Source organism: Osmia lignaria, chromosome 8 (genome assembly GCF_051020975.1).
Source record: "Osmia lignaria lignaria isolate PbOS001 chromosome 8, iyOsmLign1, whole genome shotgun sequence".
NCBI lineage: Eukaryota > Metazoa > Arthropoda > Insecta > Hymenoptera > Megachilidae > Osmia > Osmia lignaria.
Genome location: NC_135039.1, coordinates 13069529 through 13094976, shown reverse-complemented (window position 1 = coordinate 13094976; position 25448 = coordinate 13069529). Strand labels below are relative to the sequence as shown.

At 44.3% G+C, this 25448-nt stretch overlaps 6 protein-coding genes across 13 annotated transcripts in view; 4 read left to right on the top strand and 2 right to left on the bottom strand.

Annotated features, from left to right (window-relative positions):
* Window positions 1–13896, bottom strand: part of LOC117606476 (uncharacterized) — an 80627-nt gene extending 66731 nt beyond the window's left edge. The window contains exon 1 of the mRNA XM_076689750.1: window positions 13761–13896. The gene's annotated coding sequence lies outside the window, so the exon portion shown is untranslated. The remainder of the gene's footprint in view (window positions 1–13760) is intronic.
* On the top strand, window positions 1010–8391 carry LOC117606478 (uncharacterized). 2 transcript variants are annotated; one of them, XM_034328970.2, is made up of 10 exons: window positions 1010–1454; window positions 2877–2944; window positions 3016–3367; window positions 3705–3885; window positions 3968–4005; window positions 4096–4302; window positions 4395–4707; window positions 4763–5367; window positions 5430–6075; window positions 6328–8391. In XM_034328970.2, exons 1-10 carry the CDS (start codon window positions 1432–1434, stop codon window positions 6703–6705), a joined length of 2811 nt encoding a protein of 936 aa, XP_034184861.2. In that variant the 5' UTR covers window positions 1010–1431; the 3' UTR covers window positions 6706–8391. The 2 variants fall into 2 exon arrangements, with proteins under 2 accessions (XP_034184861.2, XP_034184860.2); XM_034328969.2 differs by having other exon boundaries at window positions 3968–4302.
* Window positions 8281–13489, top strand: Atg9 (autophagy-related protein 9). 7 transcript variants are annotated; one of them, XM_076689774.1, is made up of 9 exons: window positions 8531–8776; window positions 8864–9111; window positions 9247–9355; window positions 9600–9922; window positions 9998–10464; window positions 10524–10735; window positions 10797–11753; window positions 11823–12203; window positions 12281–13489. In XM_076689774.1, exons 3-9 carry the CDS (start codon window positions 9302–9304, stop codon window positions 12464–12466), a joined length of 2580 nt encoding a protein of 859 aa, XP_076545889.1. In that variant the 5' UTR covers window positions 8531–8776; window positions 8864–9111; window positions 9247–9301; the 3' UTR covers window positions 12467–13489. The 7 variants fall into 7 exon arrangements, with proteins under 7 accessions (XP_076545891.1, XP_076545890.1, XP_076545893.1 ...); XM_076689775.1 differs by lacking the exons at window positions 8531–8776; window positions 8864–9111 and adding an exon at window positions 8283–8423; XM_034328973.2 differs by having other exon boundaries at window positions 8531–9111; window positions 10551–10735.
* Window positions 13606–15185, top strand: LOC117606495 (uncharacterized). The gene is made up of 3 exons (XM_034328996.2): window positions 13606–13904; window positions 14746–14877; window positions 14982–15185. Exons 1-3 carry the CDS (start codon window positions 13728–13730, stop codon window positions 15183–15185), a joined length of 513 nt encoding a protein of 170 aa, XP_034184887.1. The 5' UTR covers window positions 13606–13727.
* Window positions 15186–15437: 252 nt separating this feature from the next.
* On the bottom strand, window positions 15438–18173 carry LOC117606481 (sodium-independent sulfate anion transporter). Its single transcript, XM_034328978.2, has 11 exons — window positions 17960–18173; window positions 17704–17885; window positions 17451–17646; window positions 17175–17395; window positions 16949–17093; window positions 16703–16867; window positions 16286–16447; window positions 16089–16229; window positions 15887–16032; window positions 15653–15817; window positions 15438–15584 (listed from the first exon to the last, which is right to left on the bottom strand). The coding sequence occupies exons 1-11, from the start codon at window positions 17997–17999 to the stop codon at window positions 15438–15440; spliced, it is 1710 nt and encodes a 569-aa protein (XP_034184869.2). The 5' UTR covers window positions 18000–18173.
* An 80-nt stretch (window positions 18174–18253) lies between these two features.
* Window positions 18254–22467, top strand: LOC117606487 (trissin receptor-like). The gene is made up of 4 exons (XM_034328988.2): window positions 18254–19122; window positions 19919–20087; window positions 21327–21972; window positions 22038–22467. Exons 1-4 carry the CDS (start codon window positions 19111–19113, stop codon window positions 22465–22467), a joined length of 1257 nt encoding a protein of 418 aa, XP_034184879.1. The 5' UTR covers window positions 18254–19110.
* The last annotated feature ends 2981 nt before the right edge of the window (window positions 22468–25448 follow it).

The following is a 25448-nucleotide window of genomic DNA, read 5'->3' as shown; positions in this document are numbered from 1 at the left end:
CATAGAAGGAGCAGCTTCTGTGGGTGTATCGGGCGCCCGTATTCCTCGCGCTTTGTCTTTTCACGCTTGCTCCGAGCAGATATACAACCGCCAGATTATCCCGAGGATAATCGACGCCTAGGATTTCGTCACCGACTCGGCTAAAGTCTCTCGAACAGCTACCGGACTAGACGATTCCTGGGTGCAACCGGAAGGGCGAACGGTCAATTGGCCAATCCGGGCGGATACGGGCCGCCACGTCGAGGTTTTTCCTTTCGAACCAGAAGGAAAATGGCAAACGAAGCTGGCAGTGGATCACGGATTACCGCGTCACGGGCTAACCTGGTCTCGCCTGGTCCTAATGGATCGACATTCTTCTTGCGCAACGAGACGTAAAGACCTTTAACGCGGTAACTACCATCGAGTCGTCGACGATGTGCCTCATCGAGAATAGGATCGTTTCTATAGCGTACGATTACGAAAGTCACGGTTTTACCAGGCCTTGACACCTACGGTACGCTACGAAAAAATACATCTTCTCACGATTCGGAGCGAGAGCGACGTGGATCGTGGCCGCGAAAGAAAAAGTGCCGGTTACGGCACTGTCGCTTCGCCGGAGTACCGTCGTACATTTTCACCTCGTCTTCTTACGTACCATCCGCGAGACTCGTGAAAGCGAATCCACGGTCTCTCTGGAATCCGACGATCTCTTCGAGAGTCAATTGAAAATCGGTATTTCGTCGAACGATACGCATTGGAGTTCGATTCGGATAAAATGAAAAGAGGACGGTTCGATGATTAAAACTGGATCAAACGAAGTAGAAGTTTTGCGGTGGAACGGACCGTTAAACTAGGTGAACTCGGCTCCGGCGTTAACCGAACAAACGGTCCGTGATCCGTGGAGCGTCGAGAAGCCGTAGCGGCGTATATCGAGTCGAGTTTGACTACGTGGTGTCCAGTTTTCATGGGTTGGTGGGGTGTTCTCCAGGTGGCCGTGGTGGGTGGCGTATAAGTAGAGGCCTGCATTCGCCGCCGTTCTCATACCCTCACCACCGCGTCCTTCGGCTAACTCTTACTTTTACACCGTCAGCCTTTTTCCGCTTCTCTTTCTCTCCGGTACCACGTTCATCTCGTCGAACGGAGATCGCGACGTGGAGGAAAGGTACCATACGCGAAACGCGGGTCGTGATTTACCGAGAGAATTCGAGCGAGAATTAACGGTTGGTAGCCGCTGGAAGACGAGCAACCGTGTCTCGAGGTGAAGGCCCACGATGATCGCGAGTGTCCGGTGACGATACGTGTTATTATCGTTCGCAGCACAGCGTCAAACTTCGACGAAATTAACTATTCCTCGAGCGTGTTTCCGCGTCTCGAGGGCAGCCAGTTGCGGGGAACACTGTTCCGAGAGAGACAGAAGGGTACACGATCGGTGGATCGGCTGGAATCGTCGAAATGTGGCTGAAAGTCGCGCTCCTGTGAGTAGCAAAACTTTTCTTCGAGAAGTGATACCGATTTGCCCGACGCTTAAGAAACCGCGACCGCGAGACAATTTTCATCACGGTTTCCGTTCCTTCGTTCGCCGTGCAGGAAAAAAGAAAAGTGGCTCTCCTTGAACGAGAAGGATCGCGCGAATGGATTACGGTATCGGCAAAAGTGTTGATTCGCCGAATCCTCAAGAATCGCGACGGACGCGAAGCGTCTTCGCTCTCTCCCAATCGTGAAAATCTCACACGTCGTCGGATATAAAACGCTGGGTACTCGCGCGACTTTCGTAATTACCGCCTCTTCTCCGAGGTACACGCCGACGCGACGCTGTTTCCCTGGCCGCTTTGAATCTTTGCGCAACTCGACGAAACTGGTTAAATAGAAAGTTTTCTCGGTTACGCGCCGGCGGGGTTTGCGAAGCTGCCGTTTAACGCGTTTATGCCGAAAAATATTTACCGATTTGCAATAAGCTTTCACGGTAATGTTGTGGGTTACGTAAGACGCGTGTCTCGTGCCACCGGAGATACCTACCTACCTACGTGCACGCTTACGTAGATACTCATGTTTGCAAGAGCGAAACAGCTTTCTCCATATGGTATCGTGATAAATTCCTTCGTTGTGCTTGCGTCCCGTGCTCAGCCTTCGAGATACCAAAGCGATCCTCTCCGTTGCTCGTCCGTTGCTAACCGATTCGCCATTTTCCCCTCACGGGAGGATGATGATACCTACGCGGCTCGAACAGGACCTACGCGTATCGTTCCTTTCGATCGCGGTTCGCAAATGTCGCGAAACCCTCGCCGATACTTTCTATTAGACAGGAACGCGTCGAATCGGTCGGGGGATAGAAAATAGATCTTTCGCGGGGACTAGTTTAGCGAGAAACGAGAAGCCCTTGGCGTTCGCTCGAATTTTCCAAGCGGATCTCCTTCGCAAAGGTAATCGATCGTTACCGATCGACCTTGCGGATCCACGCCACGAAATCGACTCTCGAGTTCTCCCCCACCTCTGGTTAAATCGAACCGTTTTGACGAATTTCATCGGACCAACCTTCGGTTTAAGGAGGACGAGGTCGCGATCGCGTTTCGAAGTACCTTACCGGACGGCCTTCGATGTTTCGTCGGTTCGAGAACGAAACTGGGAATTTCTCGATGGCGGTGGTGGTATTTAAAATTCCCGCCCCGGGTCCCGGACCGAGCTTATCCGGTATTAAGGATCGAATCGAGCGGGTTCGAGGAGAACTGGCCAGCTTGGCCGACTGCAGCTTCCAACTCACCGGTCGGACGGAAACTTTCACCGCGTCGAGCATTTTCCAAGGCGACCGGCGAGAGATTTCGTCGATTCGCCGCGTTCGCGGAAAGCCCGTTCTTCGATGATATTAATAAAATGTTCGTCTTGTTGTTTCCATCGTTTAGGATAACTTGCGTCATCGCGTGCACGCTCGCGGACGACGAGTCTCGAGGCGGAGCCGTATCGGTCGCAGGTACAGTATCATCGTCTTTCTTACAAAACATCGTTTCTCGTGCTTTCGCAAACGAAACCGGTTGCTCGTAGATTTCGTGACCTCGCACAAATTACCGGAGGACGTGGCACGACCGCTCGATCAGGACGAAGAGGACGACGACGTGGTGGATGTGGAGAGGAAAGTAGTCGGCAAGGATGGGAAAAACTCGAAGAAAGTCCTGCCGAAGTTCGAGAGCTTCGATAAAAAGCTACTCGAACCGGTCAGACGGTTCGACTTCGGCGACGATGACAAAGGGAACACCGCGAAGAGGCAGGTACGCGTGGAGTTGGAGAACTTTGGGGACACGGGTGTCCTTCAGGAGGATGGAATTCGAAGAACGGACGCGTTCAGATCGCGAGTGGACGATCAGAGGGATTCCGTGATCCCCGGAGTTCGCGTCAGGTGAGAGAATTTTACTTTTTTAACAATGGAACTAACGAACCAGTCGAAATGACTGGTTTCAAGTTTTTTATTTTAAGTTATAAAGATCGAGGAATTTTTAATAATAATTTAAAAATAAATGGGCAGAGTGGGGCACAAGCAAAATATTGTAAATTCTAGACAAATACTTTCAAATAAATTCATTTTTATTCAATATAATTATCTGAATATTTAATTAATAATTAGTCAAAAAGGCATTAATTGTCTTGGATTTTGATATCATATTGTTCGTGTCCCATTCTGCCAAAATAATTCTAAAGTGTTTTAGTAAATTTATCCTGAGATTCTCTGATTTAAGCAACGAGTATCCAACCACCATGCTGCCGATTCTGACCACACCGCGAGAGACGAGCGGTTTCGACTTCGTCCCGGTGAACATAATCCGCAACGACGGCAAAGAGACGTCCTTTCGCGAGAGAAACTTCGGCGACTTCAGCGACGTCAGTTTAGTTCCCGCCGGCACTAATTCCCGTATCCAGGTAGGCGATACATACAATGAGCAACAAAATTATTCAAGCAACAAAATGACTTGAGATTTCTTGATTATTTTCTCGTGAATAGGTAAAAAAGGGACCGAACGGGAAGGACTACGAATACGAGTACGTATATTATTACTATGACGAGGAGGATGAAAATAAGGCGGGTACAGCGGACTCGGCCGTCACCAATTCTTACGACGTTCCTTCTAGAAGCACGTCCGCGCCTAGGCGCGGCAGTTCGTCCAGCAACAGAAACAAGTACAGTAGCGGGGAGAGATCGAGCACCGTGGAGCCGGCGAGCAACGAAGTGATTCCGAACAGAAACGGTAGCGGAAACGGAAACAGAGGGAGACAATTGGCCGAAACCGAAGACGTGTCCGAGGAAAGATTGCCGACCAACACCAGGTTTCCACCGAGGTGCGTATCCGAACCGAAGCTACGGTATCACCTCCCTTATACCCCTCGCGCACTTCTATTCGAGTAATAGCGACGAATCCGTACGACGACAGATCGCGGTCGAATCACAACACAGCTACGGCCACTACAGAGCCCTCCCGGAGCCGGGGCAATCGTCCGAGACCGGGCTTGGACCTGGTCGACTCGAGTAGCTTCCGCACGCATCAAGAGGGCCCGGAATTCCCTCAAGTGTTACCTAAAGGGCCGGTCAGGTTCCTAGGAGTCACACCGAACGAGGAGAGCGAGGAAAGGACGAGTACCAGAGGACGCAGACCTCAGAGAGTCCAGGAGCCCGCGCCTGTAGAAGAGGTCGTCGAGGATGTGCCCGCACCCACGACCGTCAGGAGACGACCAGTCGCCTCCGAGGTAAGTATTTTTACTCACCTTATGAAACGCGGATTTTTACCAAGTTCCTTTCCAGCTGGACGAATCGAACAGGAGCCAACCTCTGCGATCTAGCGAGGCTAACGATGAGAAGGAAGAAGAGAGCTTGCCTATTACCGAAAAACAAACGTCGAAGGAGAAGCAAACGTCCTCTGAGAAAGGAGAAGAGTACGAAGAGACGGATTCTTCCTCGGTTTCCCCGAGCACGCCCGCTTCCATCGCTACCGAGACCCCGACCACCGAGTATCCTTCTTCCTCCATGGACAAAGTCGCTTTGGATTTGTACGCCTTCGTGCAACAAGGTCAGAATAATCTAGTGGACGCGTCCAGTAGCGAGCCTAGCGCGGATTCCTCCTCCGATGGGACCACGCTGTCGAACGAGGAAGCCGATACCACTGATCTAACGGCTGTCACCGATCAATCGGCCACAACGATCGCTAATCTCGAATTAACGACCACCGTGCTTCCGACGTCGACGCCGGAACTGACCACTACCCTGGCAAGTACCACGAGTACTACGACCACTACTACAACTACGACTACAACGACGGAACCGCCAACTACCACCACCAGTCAGTCAACGATCGGAAGAGGGAAGTTCCGGAGACCGGGTATCGGAGGAGCCGCGGCTCCGCGAAATCGGTAAGTGATTTAAGGGAGGATACGCGTTCGAGTTTGCTTAAATTTACGATGGATTGATGTAGGTTCAAGTCGAACGGAAGCGGGAGCACGACGACCACCGAGGCCCCAGCGGAACCGACGCAGCGGACCCGAGTACGATTCGGTAGCAACGGATCCAATGGAAACGGTGGATTCAAGAGGAACCGACCCGGGCATAAACAGCCCGTCGAAGAGGACGCGGTGCAGAAAGAGAGCACGAGTTCAGTTCACGCGGAACGACCCGCGGCGAATAACAATCGGAACCGATTCCGCGGTTCGGGGGGCACGAGATCCATTGGGTCGACGACCACCTCCGCTCCGTCCAACGGCGCCGGTTCGACAGCCTCGGGGCCCAGCGGGGTATCCCGGCCGTCGTTCAATAAGTTGAATATCAACAGACGAAGAGGAAGACCGACTACCACGGCGCCCAATACCAGCGAGGAGAGTCAAGAAACGGGTAAGGAAACCGCGCAGGAAGCTGTCACAGCGCCGTCCAAGTCCACGGTACGCGCGAGACTTCCGACAACCGGAGCGAGACCGGTGATCAAGCACGGGGCTCGAGTGAATCTGAGACAGAAACCGGGTCAATCGACCACGACCACAAGCACGACACCGGCCGCCGTGGAGAATCCGGAGGAATCGTCGGTCGAGGAGCCAGCCGGAGAGGGGACCGAAGAAGAAACTCACGAGGTAAGAGAATAGATGACTTTTTTTTTTTTCAAGAAAACGATTCTATGGCTGTATACGTGCGCGACAGATCGTTCGTCATAGTTGCCTGCACGGTTCGGATTCGCTTTCACTAAATGGCCTTTCACAAAATGTCACGAACGACGCTCGGTCAGGCATGCCTCGACTCTCGACCGCTTTTCGTCTTTGCGCCGCTCACGAACACGCGAGATCCGTAATCATCTCGTTAAATAAATCTGAATTTTTCACGTCCAGGCACCGGCCGAGACTAGCCCGACGCCGGCCCGTTCGACCACCGTCAATCCGTTGAACAAGTTGCGCAATCGGAACCGACTACAGGTGCATCCGAAAACAACGACCAGGTCCCCGGTACCCGCGGTGTCCAGAAGATCGCCGTTGTTGCCCCGTCGCAAAGTGACCGAACCGCCCGTCGCTCAGACCAGCAGCCAAGAGGAGGCGGTGTCCGAGGAGGTGGACGTTTCCGGCGAAACGGAACCGACCGAGCCGACATCCGGCGAGACCAGCACCGCCGCGAGCACGAAACACGAGGAGACCAGAGGTCTCGGGGGACTTTTAGCACCCAGGCGCAGGATAACGCCGCGACGTCCTGGACAAATCATTTCTCGGGAATAAACAGCGAGACTCGTCGCGAAGGCGAACGCAAACGCGAACTCGGTGCTCGAGGATAACCAAGTAGTACTTACATACCTCCCTTTATCCGTCGAGCCGCTTCGATTCCTTGTCCTAACAAGAACCAAAACGATCAAAGCGGTCGAACAACATCGAACAAGTGTGATCGAAATCGTTCGATGATAGGGGTGTGCGGGTACCCGAGTCTCGGGTCGGGTAGGGACGGGTAACGATTACACCGAAAAATTGTCGAGATTCGAAACGCAATTCGGGTCCTGAAATCACGGGTAGCCGACATGAATTTTCGGGTACCCGAGTCTCGGCTCGGGTAGAACGGGTAATGATCGGGTAGGGTCGGGCGATACACCGAAAAATGGTTGAAACTCGAATCCCAATTTGAGTCTAAAAATCACGGGTACCCGAGTCTCGGGTCGGGTAGAACGGGTAATGATCGGGTAGGGTCGGGCGATACACCGGAAAATGGTTAAAACTCGAATCCCAATTTGAGTGTAAAAATCACGGGTACCCGAGTCTCGGGTCGGGTAGAACGGGTAATGATAGAATCGGGTCGAGAGATACCCCAAAAAATTGTCGAGATTTAAAACTCAATTCGAGTCCTGAAAACACGAGTATCCGACCCGAATCCTCGGGTACCCGCACACCCTTATTCGATACCTTTTTCTCATAGTCATAGTTTGAAAATTCGACGAGATCGAGCTCGAAAGTAGCGAAACGAGTCGTTCTTTGTTCCTGAATGTTCATGCTCGAACACTACCACTTTAATGCTCGGACTATTAGTTATAATCTAGTTTCTCGAAATTGACCAAACTACTTTGATACACGATCGACTACGAATTACAGGCTATATTCTTTGAGAGATTCGTTTACCAAAAGGATATCGTTCGGGCGCGACGAGAGCGAACAATCGAGACGATAAAAGACGAGCAAATGCGTTGTAACATTTGAAAAATCATATCGCAGGGAAACGTGCGAACCTCGCCTAACCAAGTGGATGTACATAGTGAAATTAACTCTCGCATCTTTTCAACCGTATGCGACCGCGGTATCAGCATTGAGAACGACAATAGGATTCGCCAAGGATTTATTTAATAAAATCTGGAGAAAAGAAACGTTTCGGCGACGTGTACGGAAAAGCGATCTCGACGACACGCGTCTATGCTTTTAGAACGAAATACGGCACGAGTCGTATCGTAATATATATATAAATATAATATTTTTGTAATTACGATGTTCCACTATACGTTGTAAATATGATATCGCAATTAAAAGTACGTAAGCTTAATTGTATGGTCTATTTAATTTTTCAATAATGGCGGACCAAGAAGAGATCCCCGAAAAAGGCGCGCTTTTTAAAAGTAAATTCAAATTCAAATCTATCGAACGTATCGAGTATCGAGAATATCGAATCGATAAAGAAGAAAATATTGTTACCGACCGTTTGAAACCATAATGATTCCCGAAAATGACGCACGGATCGTGATAAGCAAAATTAAGCTGAACCACAAATAAAAAGAACATTCAGCAAAGATGGTTGAAGACAGGGAACAGGTCGAACGCTTTTAACTATTCAATGTCTAAATTAGTAGTAAATAACGGTCCGTGTCCTAGTCAATATGTGAGTGAGGATTCATGAATTTGCAGCTGATATCGATAAACACGTGTCAATTTGGAGAACGGGACGAACGTGGTGGAAAACGAAGGTACGGCAGGATGCTTTGTTTATGGAGATCAGCTGTGTTACCAAACACTCCTATCGCTTTCGCTGCTGCGTCTACGACGCTTCTATTTTCGTCGAATAAAGGTCAGCCGAAAGCAAAGACAAAGCGACGCTCGACGCACGAACGATACACGTCGAAAGCTGGACGTATCGTTGATCGAACCCAGCGAACTTATGATAGACTTCTTCACCTTTAAGCTAGCGAAGGAAAAATAAAAATTCGAAAAAATTAACGAATATAAAATGCACACACTCTTATCGAACAGTGAGTCAATTTGCAATTGCGTGTTCGACGAATTTGCACTATCGCGTCATCCGTCCAGCTGAATATTATTCGTACGTCGTGTTTCATATTTCCCAATATTATCGACCGAATTGTTTTAGCAATACGAACATTCTTCAAAGTTACGTACAATATTTTAGTGATCTTCCTCGCACAATAACTGTTCCGTGAGACGTTTCACGAAAAAGAATACAAAAAAAAAAAAAAAAAACCGATCGTGATCGAAAGAGTACACGTGTACTCTGGAAAACGGTGTTTTTCTATTAACATAAAACGAAAAGCAGCAGAATGATCCATCCTTCCGCTCGATTGGGAAACATCCTGATATAAGAGAATATCTTTAGATAAAGAACATCTTTGAACAGTCATTATCGACGGCCAGACAAAGGTAGACAAAGAAAAAGGTTGCAAAAGTTTCATTTTTTTCTAAGTCTTACAAAATCTAGCAACTAATGGACTGAAACGATCAACTGTGTTTTGTGTCGGGTTCACGCGTTCATTTGGTGGCTGGCTTACGTTCTAGATGCTTGTGGAGCAACCATCGACTGGTAGTTAATTAATCTTAATGACATGAAAGAATGAAACGAGAAACTGTTATTACCTGCGTAGAGTCAAACAGACGAGCCAAAACGGTAAGACTCTGTGTCTTCTAGGCCTATTACCACTTAATTTTTCATCGCATGATCCCTCCTTTACCGTTCAGTTGCTTCTCAAGTATGTCTCTTCGCACAATTTCTACCTACTTTCTGTTTCTACTTAAAACTGTCTTCCTTTTCAAGGTTGAACCTTTCAGGAATTACTGAATTTATTTCAAAACACTTAGCTAATTGATTTGCTTTCTGAGAAAAGACCTTAAGCGAAACTATGTTTGCCCAGATGACAACCGTACTAGATGGCAGCTACCAACGTATGGAGCCATACGAAGGAGAGGAGGAAGAGGATGGAGAAGACGACGACGAACACGAAGAGACACCACAGGAATCTGGTGTTATGATTCACGTGGTGCCAGAGGGTAACAAAGCTAGATGGAATCATGTCGAAGATTTGGATTCGTTTTTCACAAGAATGTATCACTACCACCAGAAACATGGATTCGCTTGTATGATGCTGCAAGAAGCGTTTGAACTAGGACAATTTATTTTTGTAGTTGCTTTTTCAACATTTCTCTTTCACTGCATCGACTATTCCGTATTGTTCAAGTAAGATTTCATTCAGGGTATGACTTTGATATAATCAGGAGCCAATTGTTACGAGTCTATTATTTTTTTTTTCAGAAACAAAGTAACAAACAGCACCTCGCACAAAACGTCCATCAGCGACGCGATTCTGTCCACGGGCGAATGTACGGCATCTGTGGGTCTGGTCACTTGGATCTGTATTTTAGTAGCCGGATTTTTTTGGATTTTGCGAGCAATCAAAGTTTTATACCATTTCACGCAGTTTTGGGACATTAAGCTGTTCTTTAACACCGCGCTGAAAATCGACGACAGCGATCTGGACAATCTTACTTGGCACGAGATACAAAAGCGAGTTAGAGAAGTGCAAAAAGAGCAAGAGATGTGCATTCACAAAAGGGAGCTCACGGAATTGGACATATACCATAGAATATTACGGTTCAAAAATTACATGATAGCTATGATCAATAAATCCTTGCTACCTGTACGGCTCAAAGTTCCCATCATCGGTGAAGTTATATTCATGACGAGGGGGCTAAAGTACAACATGGAATTGCTTCTGTTTTGTAAGCCTTTAGACACTGTTAAGTAATAAGAAAAAAAAAAAAAAAATAACCGATAATAGCCGATCTTTCCTACCCTTTTTACATAGGGGGTCCGTGGTCTCCGTTCGAAAACAATTGGCATCTCAAGGAAGACTATAAAAAGCTAAACAAAAGGCAAGAACTAGCTAGGTCACTGTCCAAGCACATCTTGTGGGTCGGTATCGCGAATTTTATGCTTTGCCCCTTGATCCTACTCTGGCAGATACTTTATTCGTTTTTTAATTACGGAGAGGTAAGAGGCATGCACCTATTACGATTAACCGATCGCTACTAAAACTACTCTCCTCGAGCAGATTATCAAACGAGAGCCAGGAACTTTGGGCACAAGGATGTGGTCCCTCTACGGTCGCCTCTACCTCCGACACTTCAACGAGCTGGACCACGAATTAAACGCACGGTTGAATCGCGCCTATCATCCGGCTTCGAAATACATGAGCATTTTTACATCCCCAATCATGACCGTCCTCGCGAAGAACGTCGCTTTCGTCGCTGGAAGCGTATTAGCAGTTTTATTGATACTGACAGTCTACGACGAAGACGTATTAACCGTGGAGCACGTGCTGACCACGATAACCATATTGGGCGCGTTGGTGGCCGGTGCCAGAGCGTTCATACCGGACGAGAACTTAGTCTGGTGCCCGGAGACTCTCTTAACCGCTGTTCTAGCGCATACACACTACAGACCGGACAGTTGGCGAGGGCATGCTCACACTCAGACGACCAGGGCGCAAGTGGCACAGTTGTTCCAGTACCGCGCCGTTCATCTCTTAGAAGAATTAATCTCCCCCCTGCTCACTCCGTTCATCTTGTGCTTCCACATGAGACAACGAGCCTTGGATATAGTCGACTTTTACCGCAACTTCACCATCGAGGTGACGGGGGTCGGAGATGTATGCAGCTTCGCCCAGATGGACGTGCGGAAGCACGGGAACCCGATGTGGCAGACGGTCACTCAGAGTCCCATCGAGGACCGTGCTGCCACGACGGGTTACGATAACCAACGTTACGGTATGGAGCCGGAGAAACTACAGATCCCTATGTCGAATCAGTACACGCAAGCGGAGAACGGGAAAACGGAACTGTCCCTGATACATTTTACTTTGACCAATCCTGAGTGGAAGCCACCGAGTCACGCAGAGAACTTTGTCACAGCTTTGAGGGAAAGGGCGAAGAAAGAAGTGCACGGTGTGCACGGGGAGATCAATCCTCTGTTGGCGAGTCTGAGCAGCCTGTCTGGTCTGGGACCGGGTGTAAGTGTTTATAATTAATTTTCATTATTCCTTTCGACTTTGATGATACAATTTTCTTTTTCGTTTCAGTATAACGATATCGTTTCGAATATAATTCGAAGCACCATGGTGAACCAAGTGCTAGGAGGTGCGAGCACCAGCAACGTGTTCGCGAATCAACCTGCTACCTCGACTGCTTTTACCGGCGGCGTTCACGAGTCGTCGATATTCAGGTCGGACTTTTTGTCGTACGCGGCGGTTCGACGCGGCTTAAGTAAAGCGGAAGGCCCGATACACAACGACAAAGGGTTCCTTTACGGATTGCAACAAGGAATGTCGAATCAGTCTCTAGGCGCCTCCGTGTTCGGCTCGACCCACGAGATGCCTACCGATTTCTCTGTACCGGTGGAATTGACTGCTGCCGATATGTCTCTGTCTACATTGTACCTGCACGAACTTCATCACAGACAAGTAGGTCCCAAAGCGACCTCTCTAACCCTAACTCATTTATCTACGAGCTAAACTAATTTTACAAATTTCTGACCCAGGTTCAACGAAGGGGCTATCAAGAAATGGCCACGAGAAGCATATGGCAGCAAAGTCCTGTCCAGGAGCTCGCCACGCTTCCTAAAGTAAGACAGGAGAGAGCACCGTTGCTGTTACATCAGGACTCCTCGATAAGAAGCAACAGGGACTCAGCGTACACCGCCAACACACATTTAGATAACATTTGAATCATATTCCCGCAGTGATATCTCTCGTCACTTTGAAGAAAATAAAATGTTTTTATCATTCGCTTGTACGATTGCGACGTCCTCGTGATTTATTTTCTGTGCTAGCAAGTGGGAACAGTTGGAACGTTTAAGATATCTGTGTTGTATCGATGTAAATACAGTATCCGAATATCGCGGTTCGTTTCCAAAGTCGAAGGACGACTTTGAACGCCTACTATTAGAAAAATAACGCTCGAGGCCTATGCACCGTTACATTCTACGCGTCGGATGATTGCCAACTAAACTGCATAGAACATGGAACTGGAAACATTATTGTGTACGTTTTACGGGGGTAAACGAGTCTGTACCAAAGGTGTGCGGCTTCTCGAATTCATAAGAGTCGGTTCGGGAGAATTCGGGAGAGCTCGAGTGCGCACGAAGCTGGTGACTCGCAGTCGGATATTTTCGACGACCCGCTCGATCTCGCCCGAACTTTACCGAACCAACCCGAACTTGAAATATCGAGAATTCGTACACCTCTGGGAATTAGCTCTTTTTAACAAGTTATTATTTATAATGGAAACGCGGTTTTATTTCTTATCTCTTCCTTCGACGTTTGCTGGTCGAAAATAAAAACTCTACGAATTCTTGCTCTATTTGAGTTAGAAAGAATCTCTTTGAACGTGGTAATCTCTGCCTTTCAATGCCACGATTCTCTCTAGTCATATGAAACGAATGGCGCGCCATAGTATAAAGAATTATTTATTTGCTAAATGTATGTTACTCGATAAACACGGTGGGGCTAAACGTTAACAAGTAGGGTATATTCGCACCGATATTTCCCTGCTTATTTGCATCTAATTTTAAAATCGTTTTTAAAAAGAAAACTTGCAGGTTGTCACGAGGCATCGGTTCATAACCACAATGTATTTAAGTTCTCTGTTACGCGCAATTTTCATGAACTTCATAAATGCCGGTTTTTATCGACATCGAATAATTAAAACTCGCACTTGAACGATTTTCGAGTAAAGAAAAAAAGAAGAAGATATAAATGAAAGAAAAGTTTTTACTAGGAAAAATCTTATATTAACATGAATTTATGAAAGAAAAACAATATTATTGACTTAAGAGTTATCTGTAATTTATCATTATGACAAATAAATACATACGTTTCGTAATAAAAATTGTTTCTCATGAAAACCTACAAATTTCCTTATGTACACGTAACCGTGGATACGGTTAGACAATTGAATACCAAAAAATATGACTGGTGAAAAATGAAATGGGTGCATATGGAAAGAATATGAACACTCACCAAGACTGGAGAAATTCGCTGACGGATTCATCGTCGGGGGATGCTGTCAAGTATAACCTGCGATGCAATCGAAACATCAGCGAGAAGATGACGAAGAAGGATTTCGTGTACGACATCCGTCCTCCGATTCAAAGCACCAGGAAGGTAGGTTGGATCATGATTCCTCTTCAATTGTCTTCCATTTCGATGCACACGCGTGAAATTATCCATTGTAATTACGAATTACCGCGAAAATGATTTATTAAACGATATTTCGATAACACGAGTACTATTGGAATAAAGTAGCGTCTGTTCAAAAGCAAGATGGCGTTGGTGCACTAGAAAGCAAGATGGCGTCGTGTAATACCGCGAAAAGCACTGCTGTATTCGCGAGTACAGATTATCGTAAAAATGTTATATAATTACGTAGAAATAAAATGATTTATTAAACGATATTTCGTTAACACGAGTACTATTGGAATAAAATAGCGTCTGTTCAAAAACAAGATGGCGTTGGTGCACTAGAAAGCAAGATGGCGTCGCGTAATACCGCGAAAAGCACCGTTGTATTCGCGAGTACAGATTATCGTAGAAATGTTAAATAATTACGTAGAAATACACTTAAATTCACTTATGTCCGTATTTAACGATCTGTTAAGCAACAAATTTACACTATTTTGACGTAATATAGTTACTAAATGGCACAAAGTGTCAAAATTCACGAGCAAGTTCGAAACGATCCGCACTCTTCGAACGCCACGCGGGGACTGTCGGAAACGAGCATGCGCGCAACCACCTTCCGAGCGATGCGCAGATCGAATGCGCGGGGAACGATATTTTTCAAAACTAAATCAAATCTATTGTACTTATTTGTATCGTATTAGCTGATCAAGCTCGGGAAATGCAAATAATGTTTAATTTATGTTATAAATAATATTTAATTTATATAAAATTTTCTTTTCTTATAACCTTTTTTAATAATTACTAATGAAAAACGAAATTTTAGCTCGAAGAAATAAAACAGCCGATAGTTTTATCGCTGCAACTCCGTAAGAAGGAAAATTCCGACTCGAAAGTGCCTCAATACGCTGTTATTTCAGAAAGAGATAAACACGCCGGGAGCGGCGATGCATTTAACGTGAGTTATATTATTTGTTATTACGTATTATCAATTTTCAAGGAAAACAATTTTTTTTCTCTCCACTCCATAGTTGCACGGTTATATAAGGCTTTAATTGTTAGCTTTCAGAGCAACGATCCTTGAGGTTCGAATGCAATTTCTGTCACGAACAAATTGCTACTCTACTGTCCCTCTCGACACACGTTAAATTTCATCGACGAAAATACTGTAAATACTGTTACTGGATACCAATGGACAATGAAACGATGGAAGAGCACTTTGAAAGCATACATCGAATCGATTCAATCGTTACAACAAGCGTTTAACGCCCACCATCCTATTTACTTACGTACCAATCGAATATGAAATTAGCGCGATATTTGGAAATTTGTAAACACAGCGGCTTGTAAAATAAATTACAATTATTTATTTATTCATACCTATAATAACTCGTTGTTATGGAAGGAGTAGGAGGTAGCTGGTATTACGCAATCGTTGCTTTACAATAAACGGTGTTACGGGCTTTGATAGTCTGAAATGAACACATGTTGAAAGCGAGGTCAAATTATCGAGATGGCTTATTGATATAGATTTTCGTCATTCGACGATCCGCATTGGAGGTCCGGAGCGATAGCCTTCAATACAGCTTGGACGTTGTCGCGACAATTTACGCAACGAATCGTTTGCCCGCGAAGTCGCAGATCGTTGGCCAACAGTTTCAGATTCTGCGAAATAACAATAGTTTCCAATCGTCTCGATAAAATCCTATTGAAGAAAAATTATTTCGCCTTACGTTCGCTACGGTTACGTCGATCCTCTTCAAATTCTGACAGTCGAGCACAACGTCGGAGCACAACTTGTCCTCCGAAAGTTCCATTATATGGGCTCGGAAGTTCTCCGCCGCCGGAAATGTAACAGTTTCCTCAGGTATAATGCGTATCACAGTTTTATCCCCTAACTTCATCAAAAATCATGAAAAAATGAAATCATAGCTGTTTGAAAAAAATTATTTACCGTTTCAGTTTACCTGTTGCGTTTCAGTCTGCACGGTAGATCGCGTTGAAAAATACAAGAGTATGATTAGGTTCAGAATTATACCGATAATGATGCCCCATTCTAGTTTTAGGAAAACGGAAAACAACAGAGTAACCATCATCAATGCAAAGTCCAATTCTGAAAATGAATTAGAAGAAGAAAATTTGCAAAATTTCGGTTTCTAAAATTCTTACTTCTGGCGTTGAATAATTCACGGTACGCCTTGAAGTCGAGCATGTAATACATGGCGCATATAACGACCCCGGCCAAAGTGGCTTTTGGAATGAAACGAAAGGTGGATGTCAATAAGCCGGCTGCGAGCAACACGAGACAACCTGACAAAAAGGAAGAGAATTTTATAAGAAATTCTACGAGGAGTTTCAGTACTTACCCGTAAATAGACCTCCAAAAGTGGTTTTAACCCCGGACGAATAATTGACTGCGGTTCGAGTGAAAGAACCTGTGATCGGCATCGATCGAACGAAAGAGCCGAACATGTTGCACAGCCCTAAAGCGAACATCTCTTGGGTCGCGTCCAAAGATTTACCCTTTGCTAAATGCACACATTGTTCCATAATCGGTTAATTTTGAAAAGTCCTGGTTGACGATCGAAACGAAACTTGGAGGGGTCGTGGGGGATTATTCGCGTCTGTACGATACTGAGAATGATTTTCTAATATTTAAAAAATTAATAAATACCCGGAGGTACAATTTTATATTTGGGGACGTTTCCCTGCAAATTTCGCGCCGATTCGCAACTTTCCGACGGCGGACCATGGAGAGAGCCCCAACAGTATTTTCAGCATACCGAAAGCTTTTGCTATAGCCATGTGCTCGATGGCTGACACGATTGGAACGAAAGCCAACGTGGGGCCCATGGCAACGACCGTTTCAAGCAAATCGTACGTCCTATTGTTGGCGGCGATAATAAATGGCGGTGGTCCAAATGGTGGCAAACCCTCACCCATCGTTCCTGAAAATCGTTTTCATTTTTCTCCGTTTTACCTTTTGTTAATTTAGGCCCGAGAAATTTCGACGAACCGAAAATTCTCACCTGTCAACACAAAAGGTGTCTGATTGTTGATGAAGAACACGTATGCCATCACAGTCCCTGCGATGACCACTAAAGCGTTACGCGCTAGGGTAACGGTCCACGCGGCTTTTTGCATCCAGTTACCAGTTCGTCTTCCGGGTAAATTCTTGTAAACAAAAAAATAATACGTCTATTCTGTCATCCAATGTACCTTCAGTCCAATTTCCACCGAAACTATACCGTGTACCTTGAATAACACCAACATCGCTATCGTCGCGATTCCCAATAAGGTGTCCTGATATCGGATCTCGTCCAGTTTGCTAAACACCGAGATCAAGGAATCCATGAAATCGTCGCTTCTACCTGGAATCCCCAACAGCGCTTTGAACTGGGAAGCGGCGATGTTGATGGACGCGGCAACGGTGAAGCCGGTGATGACGGGTAACGAAATGAAATTCAGCAGAAAACCTGAAATCAGCGCTCGTGATTATCGCGAATAAATAGCCTCGTCTTCTTCGCTTACCTAAGTGAAGAAGACCCAACGAGGTGATGATACAGCCTTTCAAAAACGTAAGCAACACCGCTATATCAGAGCCGTATTTCAATACCAATGACTGCGTCATCGTCGCCATGATGGCGGTGGGCCCGATGGTGATGCTGGTGCATGAACCAAAAACAATATACACGAAGGACGCCATGAAAGAAGAGTACAGCCCATACTGAAGGAAGAAAGATAAATAAAAATTCTTGGAAATCGGACCGTTCGAGTATCGTACCTCTGGACTTAATCCGGCGACGACGCCGTAAGCGATGCCCTGAGGTATGGCTGTGAGGCCGACCGTGAAGCCGGCCAACGCGTCCTGCGGCAACCAAGCGAGCTTGTAGCTGGTCAACCAGGATAAAATTGGAAGCCTCCGTTTCGTGTACTCGTTGCAATCGGTTTTGCCGCAACGAGCCACTTGAATCGAGAAACACCAGCGATTAGTCTGAGTTACTTTCATGGATTCCTCGAGGAAGACCGTGCCAACTCACTTTTCGCTCCGAAAGTTCTTCTGGTATCCTCCAGCAACATCTTCCTCGGAATAATAAACCGCACGACAGTTACGTTTTCACCGCACTTTTTCTCGTTATTCGGGGCAATCGGACATCGCGCAAAGACGCGATCGAGTTTGATTCGGAGCAGAAAGGGGACATCGGTGCCTCGTGCGTCTGAGCAATCGCTCTGCTGCCAACTGCCACTATTTATCGCGCGATCCCCCTCTTCGACTCGATTCGGAAATGATAATCAACGAACGCCGACGAAACTCGACAAATTCTACCCGAAGTTTAATCCGGTGAGCTTCGACTGGTTTCTTCTTACCTCGGCGCTGTAATTGCTTCGAAAATTCTCCTCCTTACCACCGCGGGAAACTTACTCCGGTTATATCGGACTCGGAACCGAAATGGAATCGTGCCGGGTAATAAATCCTTCGCTCTTTAAGGGTTTGCGATTTTCGCGGAGGAGCAAGCTGGCGAACGCCTGCGCGAAATCCAGGATTCTCGGTCACCTCCTCGGATATGAATGAAAGCTCGAAGCTTTCAGTACCGCGCGAAACGGCCAGCCGTACGTTACCCATTTCCGTTTTACACTTTTTCGCTTGCGAAATTCTGAAATGGTTTTTGCATAATGCTGTTTTTTCAAATCGTTTGTAATGAAAGAAATTTTTCATAAAAGAAAGAATTACATCGGGAATGAAAGGCGACCTAATTGATTCGCGATAGACGAAAATTAATCAGAAGAATGTTCACCGGCTTAATTTATCTGGTGCGAAGAAATCTGATAAAATGATAAGTGATGTTTGACTTCTTTGTGATTGCTTTTGAATCTTAAATATACTACAAAAGTAATTGTACTTCGGGGACAAATCAGGTTTCCTTAGGGAAGATGGATTTTTGAAAATCTTAATTTTGATTATTTAAATATTAAAAATAATTTAGGAAGAAAATAATATAATTCTTATAAAATTTAGTATGTAGCTGGGAAATATGAATATTAAATAAATATCAATTCAAATTTTCCCATTTTCCTGCATTGGAGGGGGAAGCCTTCTTTGTATATCTTTGGGACAAACGACTGTTATCGCGAGAAACCATAAAAAATATGGTACAAAGATTAAAAGAGAAACCCAGACTGTAACTCGTCTATGAACTATCAGGTAAGATTATCATTTTTTTTAGATAACATCGATACAGAATCTGTCAAAAAATAAAATAACTCGACGCGTTGGTCTTTTCGCATGCATTCGATTGATAAAAAAATCCTTCAACTCAAACTGAAAAACAGCAACGTATCGCATAAACGTTTATCAAAATTCGGTAATGTTTCAATTTTCCATTTTAATCCACCGTTTAAAAACTACTCGAATCGGTTTATCGATATCGGGCGAGAACTTTTCCCCGGTATTATACTACTTATGTCGTTGATAAAACTGAACACGTAGCGGATTAATTGATCGTGAAACGATACGCGACAGATTTGTAACATGAAAACATTCAGGTACAACAGTCCAGGTACAACAAACTCTGCTTTAGAGTGGATAATTAAAAAATTATCAATTGATTACAATGTGATAATTTTCGATTGTATTATGCTTGCAGTAACCCTTTTCCTTACTCGAAAATTCGGGTACCCGAGCCTCGGGTAATTTTCGGGTAATCTTCGAGTAATGATCGAGTCGGGTCGAGTGCTAATCAAGACGGGTCAAACGCTAACTCGAAATTTCAGGTCCAGCACCTAAATTTATTCGGGTACCCGTAATTTCGGGACTCGATCGAATAATTTACATCCAATATTGAAAGAAAACTTGAAATTAACTTGAAAATGTGAAGGAATGATACGCGACAGAAATCACACGTTCTACATTAGAGAAACTCTGATTTCTATTTCCTCCATCCATCAAACGTCGCGAAGCAATCGTTCATTCCCTTTTCCTCCTCACGATTTCTTTTCAGAGCACGCGACACACGGTCATGTACGAAATCCCCGGCAACGAAACGGTGGAAGGCAACGAAACTCTCCTATCCAACGTGTCCCTAAACGAGGAATACATCTTCGACAGAACCGACGTGAAAGTGATTTTTATTACACTTTACAGTATCGTGTTTGTCTGCTGCTTCTTCGGTAAGTTCGCTTCCACTATTCGAGTGCGGATCGATTCTGTGAGGTTAATATTGTTCCTTGAAAAAGGAAAAGCACGCGTTATCGGATTTAATAGAACGTCGAATGAAGTAGGATTTATTAAGAATGCGAGAGGGAAAGAAGTATTAACAGTTTCGCTTTGCCAACTTTGAAGTTTCCAATCAGACGGATGAGGGTGTAGATAAAAATGCGAAAAATTTGATTACGAGAGAAGGAAACGCTCTAAACGTGATTCGATTAACGATGCCACGAGCTCCAGGTAAACTTCCCTCTCGTTGATGGAGCAACAAATCTCATTTACATCCGCTTACATTTTCCATAGAATTGAACAGAAGAAAAGCTTTGTGCGAGCAAATGAATATAACGAAGGCACTCCGGACCTTTTCTTTGCTCCCCTTAATCTTTATTACGTGCTGACAGATTTCCAAAGGATCTTTCGAAAATTCCGTCCACTTTCCCGACGGAAAGCTGTTTCATAGAAATTATTTCACTCAGCCGGATGTTTGTTCGAGCAGCAGCTTCGATAAATAAATACGTAATCGTTACAATTGGTTCGACTGCTCGTATTGATTAAGTGAAAATATAGGAGTTTATGTAATTCGATGGGGAGTGAATTTAAATGGGATTCGTGATAATGTGATTATGCAACATTCGTTCCATAAGGTGGAAAAATATCGATTCTTGCCTACACTTGCCTTCGTGTATTTGCATTTGTTGATATTTATTTTTGCTAACCAATGCCGGATCAAGGGAAGACCTAAGGGGGTCCCTTTGTAAGGGGCCTAATTATAAGCCTTTTTTATTTACCATGTCAAAAAATACTAAATAAAATTCTTTCATTTTATTCAGAATAAATTTAAATTTTTGAACCAAGGGGTCCCTCAAAAATTTAATAGCCTCCGGGCCCAGGAATCTTCATCCGGTCCTGTAATTTGTCTCTATTTGAACAACTATTACATAAAAATTATCATAAAAAAAAAAAAAAATTTTTTTAGGAACCAAGGATTTGAACCGAGGACCTTTAGATTGCGACTCATGGATCCGCTCCGTGGTTAAACACACGACTCGCAATCTAAACGTCCTCGGTTCAAATCCTTGGTTCCCAACAATTTTTTTTTTTTTTTTTTAATGATAATTTTTATGTAATAGTTATTCAAAAATAGACAAATTATCATTAAAAATAAAAAAAATGTTGGGAACCAAGGATTTGTTTATTTTTAGGTAATTTGCTTGTGATCCTGGTGGTTACCTTCTCTCGACGACTACGAAGTATCACAAACTTCTTTCTGGCAAACTTAGCCGTGGCCGATTTCTGCGTCGGCATATTCTGCGTGTACCAAACCCTGACCAACTACCTGATGAACAGCTGGCTGCTCGGTGACTTTCTTTGCAAAGTTTACATGTTCGTCCACGCACTTTCTTACACGGCCAGTATATTGATCCTGGTGGTAGTCTGCGTGGAACGATATTTGGCCATCGTTCACCCGATCAAATGCAGATCCGTGCTCACCAGACGTCGTCTGCAACTGGTGATCGGAGTAGTTTGGATGATCGCGGCGATCTACGCCTCTCCCAGGTTCTTTTACGTCGAGACCATGAGAAACCGTTTGATCACGGGCGACGTAGACATCATCTGCTTGGCCAACATTAAGAAACACAACAAGGCCGTCCTGGACGCGGTAAACCTCGTCTTTCTCTACCTAGTTCCGCTCGCGCTGATGTGTCATTTGTACTCGAGATTGGCGGTAGGTTTATGGAAAAGTAGCGCCACTCTAAGCGGTGCAGCTAGCAACGCTAGAAATGGTAAATCCCATCGCATCCAGACTTCCAGCAGAAACGTGCTGCGAGCCAGACGCGGCGTCATCAGGTACCTACCCGTATTCGATGTTTCTTTTACGACTTTGGCGAATTGGAAACGAGACGATTTTTCAGAATGTTGATCGCCGTGGTTATGATGTTTGCCGTCTGCAATTTGCCGCAACAAGCACGAATCGCCTGGGGATATTGGGACTCGAACTACGATCGTACATCGGACTTTAGCACTCTCCTAACTTTGTCGACTTTCTTGATTTCCTATGTGAACTCTTGCCTCAATCCGCTCCTCTACGCTTTCCTGTCCCGGAATTTTCAGAAAGGGACCAGAGAACTTTTCAACTGTTACGGGAAAAGGAGAAAACGAAGCGGCGCGGGAAGTAGTGCTTTAGCAATGGGATGCACCAGAGGAGATACATCGACGCGACAGGAGAATAGTATGAACGCGAATATTGCACAGGCCTCCCTTATTCGGACTAGTTCTGGACAAGATGCTTCTCGGACCTCTCGAACTTTTTTTAGGCAGACAACTTGCGAAAAAAGTATGTGATTTAGAAACCTCTTTGTCAATGGTGTTAGCTATGTGGGTTCTACCGCTACCCCTTAGATACTGAGGTCAAGCTAAATTGACCGCGGACCGGTCAAGGATGGGTGGTTGCCGCTCTCAAGGTGGGAGATCGAAAAAATGTTTCCAGAACATTTTTATGCATCGTGACGGATTAAATTTCGAATTTTGAAATATAATTGGAAGTCTACCCGATCCGAAATCTCAAAAAGGAGAAGTTCTGGACCCGTTCCGATTCCAAAAAAAGGAAATTGAGAAATTTCTCACCCCGATTCAAAAAAGAAAAAATTGGGAAATTCCTGGATCCGACTTGATCTCGAAAAGAGAAAATTGGGGAAATTCTCTTGAGCCGGACCCGATTTCAAAAAGAGAAAATTGAGAAATTCCTCAACCCGGACCCCATCTCGAAAAGGGAGCAATTCCGGACTAGAATTCCGAAAACGGAAAATTCCTCAACCCGATCCCAAAAAAAATCCCGACCCGACACCAAATAATGAACAAAAAACTTTATATAAAGGTCAAAAAGAAAAATAGAACACAGAAAAGGAGTAGTGTAGTTTAATAAAAATTGATGGCAACGTCCGTTGAGCAATATGGGGAAAGAAATCTTCCCCTAAGCGCCCATCCAGTGGAAAGCATGCACTATTGTGTCCCTGGTAAGAGAAAAAACTAAAACACTAAACCATCCGTCTAAAGCTTCACGTAATCGTAAAACGGTCTCCTCTGTTTCCTCTCAGTTCGAAGACTCGCGCGTTAACGTCCAATCGATTTTACCGATCGAGCATTGTGAAAATAAACTCGCACGAAGAGCCTTGTAATCTTGTTTCGTATCATTTCCTCGCTGAAATAGCGATTGTAACAGGAAACAAGAGTGGTTATTATTTCAAGCAACCGAACCGGTATCGAATTGGCAAAATAAAAACTAGAATTTCACGCAGGTACGAGGTGTAATTGTTATACAAATAGCCAAAGGCTACATTTTTAAATGAAAACGAATGAAAGCTACGATTGCGAAAATAAAAGCTGAAGGATCGAGTATTTTTCTCGATGAGTTCGTCGCATCGTTCCTCTATGGAAATGCTTTCAAGAATCGATCGAAAAGCTGTTTGCATCGAAAACGCGACAATGTTGTCGAAGCATTAGAAATTCAAACCCTTTTATGCATTCACGAACAATGAACAATTGCTCGAAGAAATGATAACATCTCCTGTACTCAGTGTCAGCTGTTCACCTTAACATCGTGTTCGATAATAAACCATATTGATTCAAGTCTTATTTTCTTCTCTCCTTTTCCCACCTTTGCCCATTAACGCTGCTATTAATTAACACAATTTATTATAAAAAATTCTCTGAATCCAGAAGAAAATATTCGTAATCAGAGTCTCTGGAATAACAGCTAATAAAAATATGGAAATATTAAATATCTACAGCGTTGTAGTCAAAGCACTAATACTTCCGTTTGCCATTTCATCGTGTTCGAACTACTGCAACGAAATTCTCGCGTGGACAGAATTGGAACGACAAACTGCGAACAATAATCGTTCTCGTGACTAACTTTGACGCTTTCATATAGCTCTTTCGGGAGAACGAAAGGGAGAGAGAGAGTGGCTCTTGCGATACAAAAGGTGTACAACACGATACCAATTTCGTTAATCGTTATCTCAATCTGTACACCTGTACACGCGTACAGTATTTACGGAAAAGTATGTTCGATTCGAACCAAGTCACTCTTGTAAAAACATGCTTCTGTCTATCGTTGGTTCGACAAATAAATACAGATATCTCTTCTGTTCGAAATGGTACATGGTCTTTAGAAAATCTAAGTAAGTTGTTTTCCAATCTCGAGAAAACTTTTCAATCTGGAAATAGCTAAAGATCGAAAGTAAAGAGGTGGCCGACTTTAAGTGATTGTTTTTCATTTTCTGAGAAAAAAGGGGTGACTTTGGTGTCTGCAAAATCAAAGATTACGTCAGAATGTTACGCTTGGACGATGATAATTATATGTATATAATTTTTTTATATGTGCATTCACGTTTACACATCTGAGAAACATAAATTTCTTTACTTCTTATTTCCCCAGCGTTCACCTCTTGATCCGAACGACAATATATCTCTGTCGTTCTTCCGCTCTCTCTTCTTTCCCTTTCTCTTCTAGAATCATGTGAGCATTATCAACATTTTTTTCTTTCCTCTGTACGCGGTCCGAAAGGGTAGCGAGTTCAGTAACGATCAACCGGTTCATTCCAGTCTATCAACTTATTCCCGCTTCGCTTATCAGCCAGCGGACGCTCCTTTCTCGACAAGACAGATTTGCATTGTTTCGAACGACCGACGATCCCGTTATCGACGCTTTTGTAGAATGCCTTTTAACACAGGATCGTTATCGTGCCTCGAACTCTCCCATAGTGATAAGAGATCGTGGCTCTTCTGATGAGTAGGCAGGGGCCAGGGTGAGTCTGGACCCCTTTCAAAATGTAGGCTGATCCCTCCATCATCTTAAAATTGTTTGATTCTAAGAGTCCAAAACCTAAAAATTCCCAAATTCCCAAATTGCATAATTTTAATATCTTTAAATTCCCAAATTTCAAGGTTCCAAAATTCTAAAATTCCAGGATACCAAAATTCCTAAATTCCCAAATTCTAAAATTCTAAAATTTTCAAACTTCAGCTTTCCAAAATTCTGAAATTCTAAAATTTCCCAAATTCTAAAATTCCAAATTGCATAATTTTAATATTTTAAAATTCCCAAATTCCAAGGTTCCAAAATTTTTAAATTTTAAGATACCAAAATTCCTAAATTCTCAAATTCCCAAATTCCAAGATCCCAAATTACCAAATTTCCAAACTTCAAGATTCCAAAATTCTAAAATTCCCAAATTCCCAAATTCCTAAATTCCCAAATTCTAAAATTCCAAATTGCATAATTTTAATATTTTAAAATTCCCAAATTCCAAGGTTCCAAAATT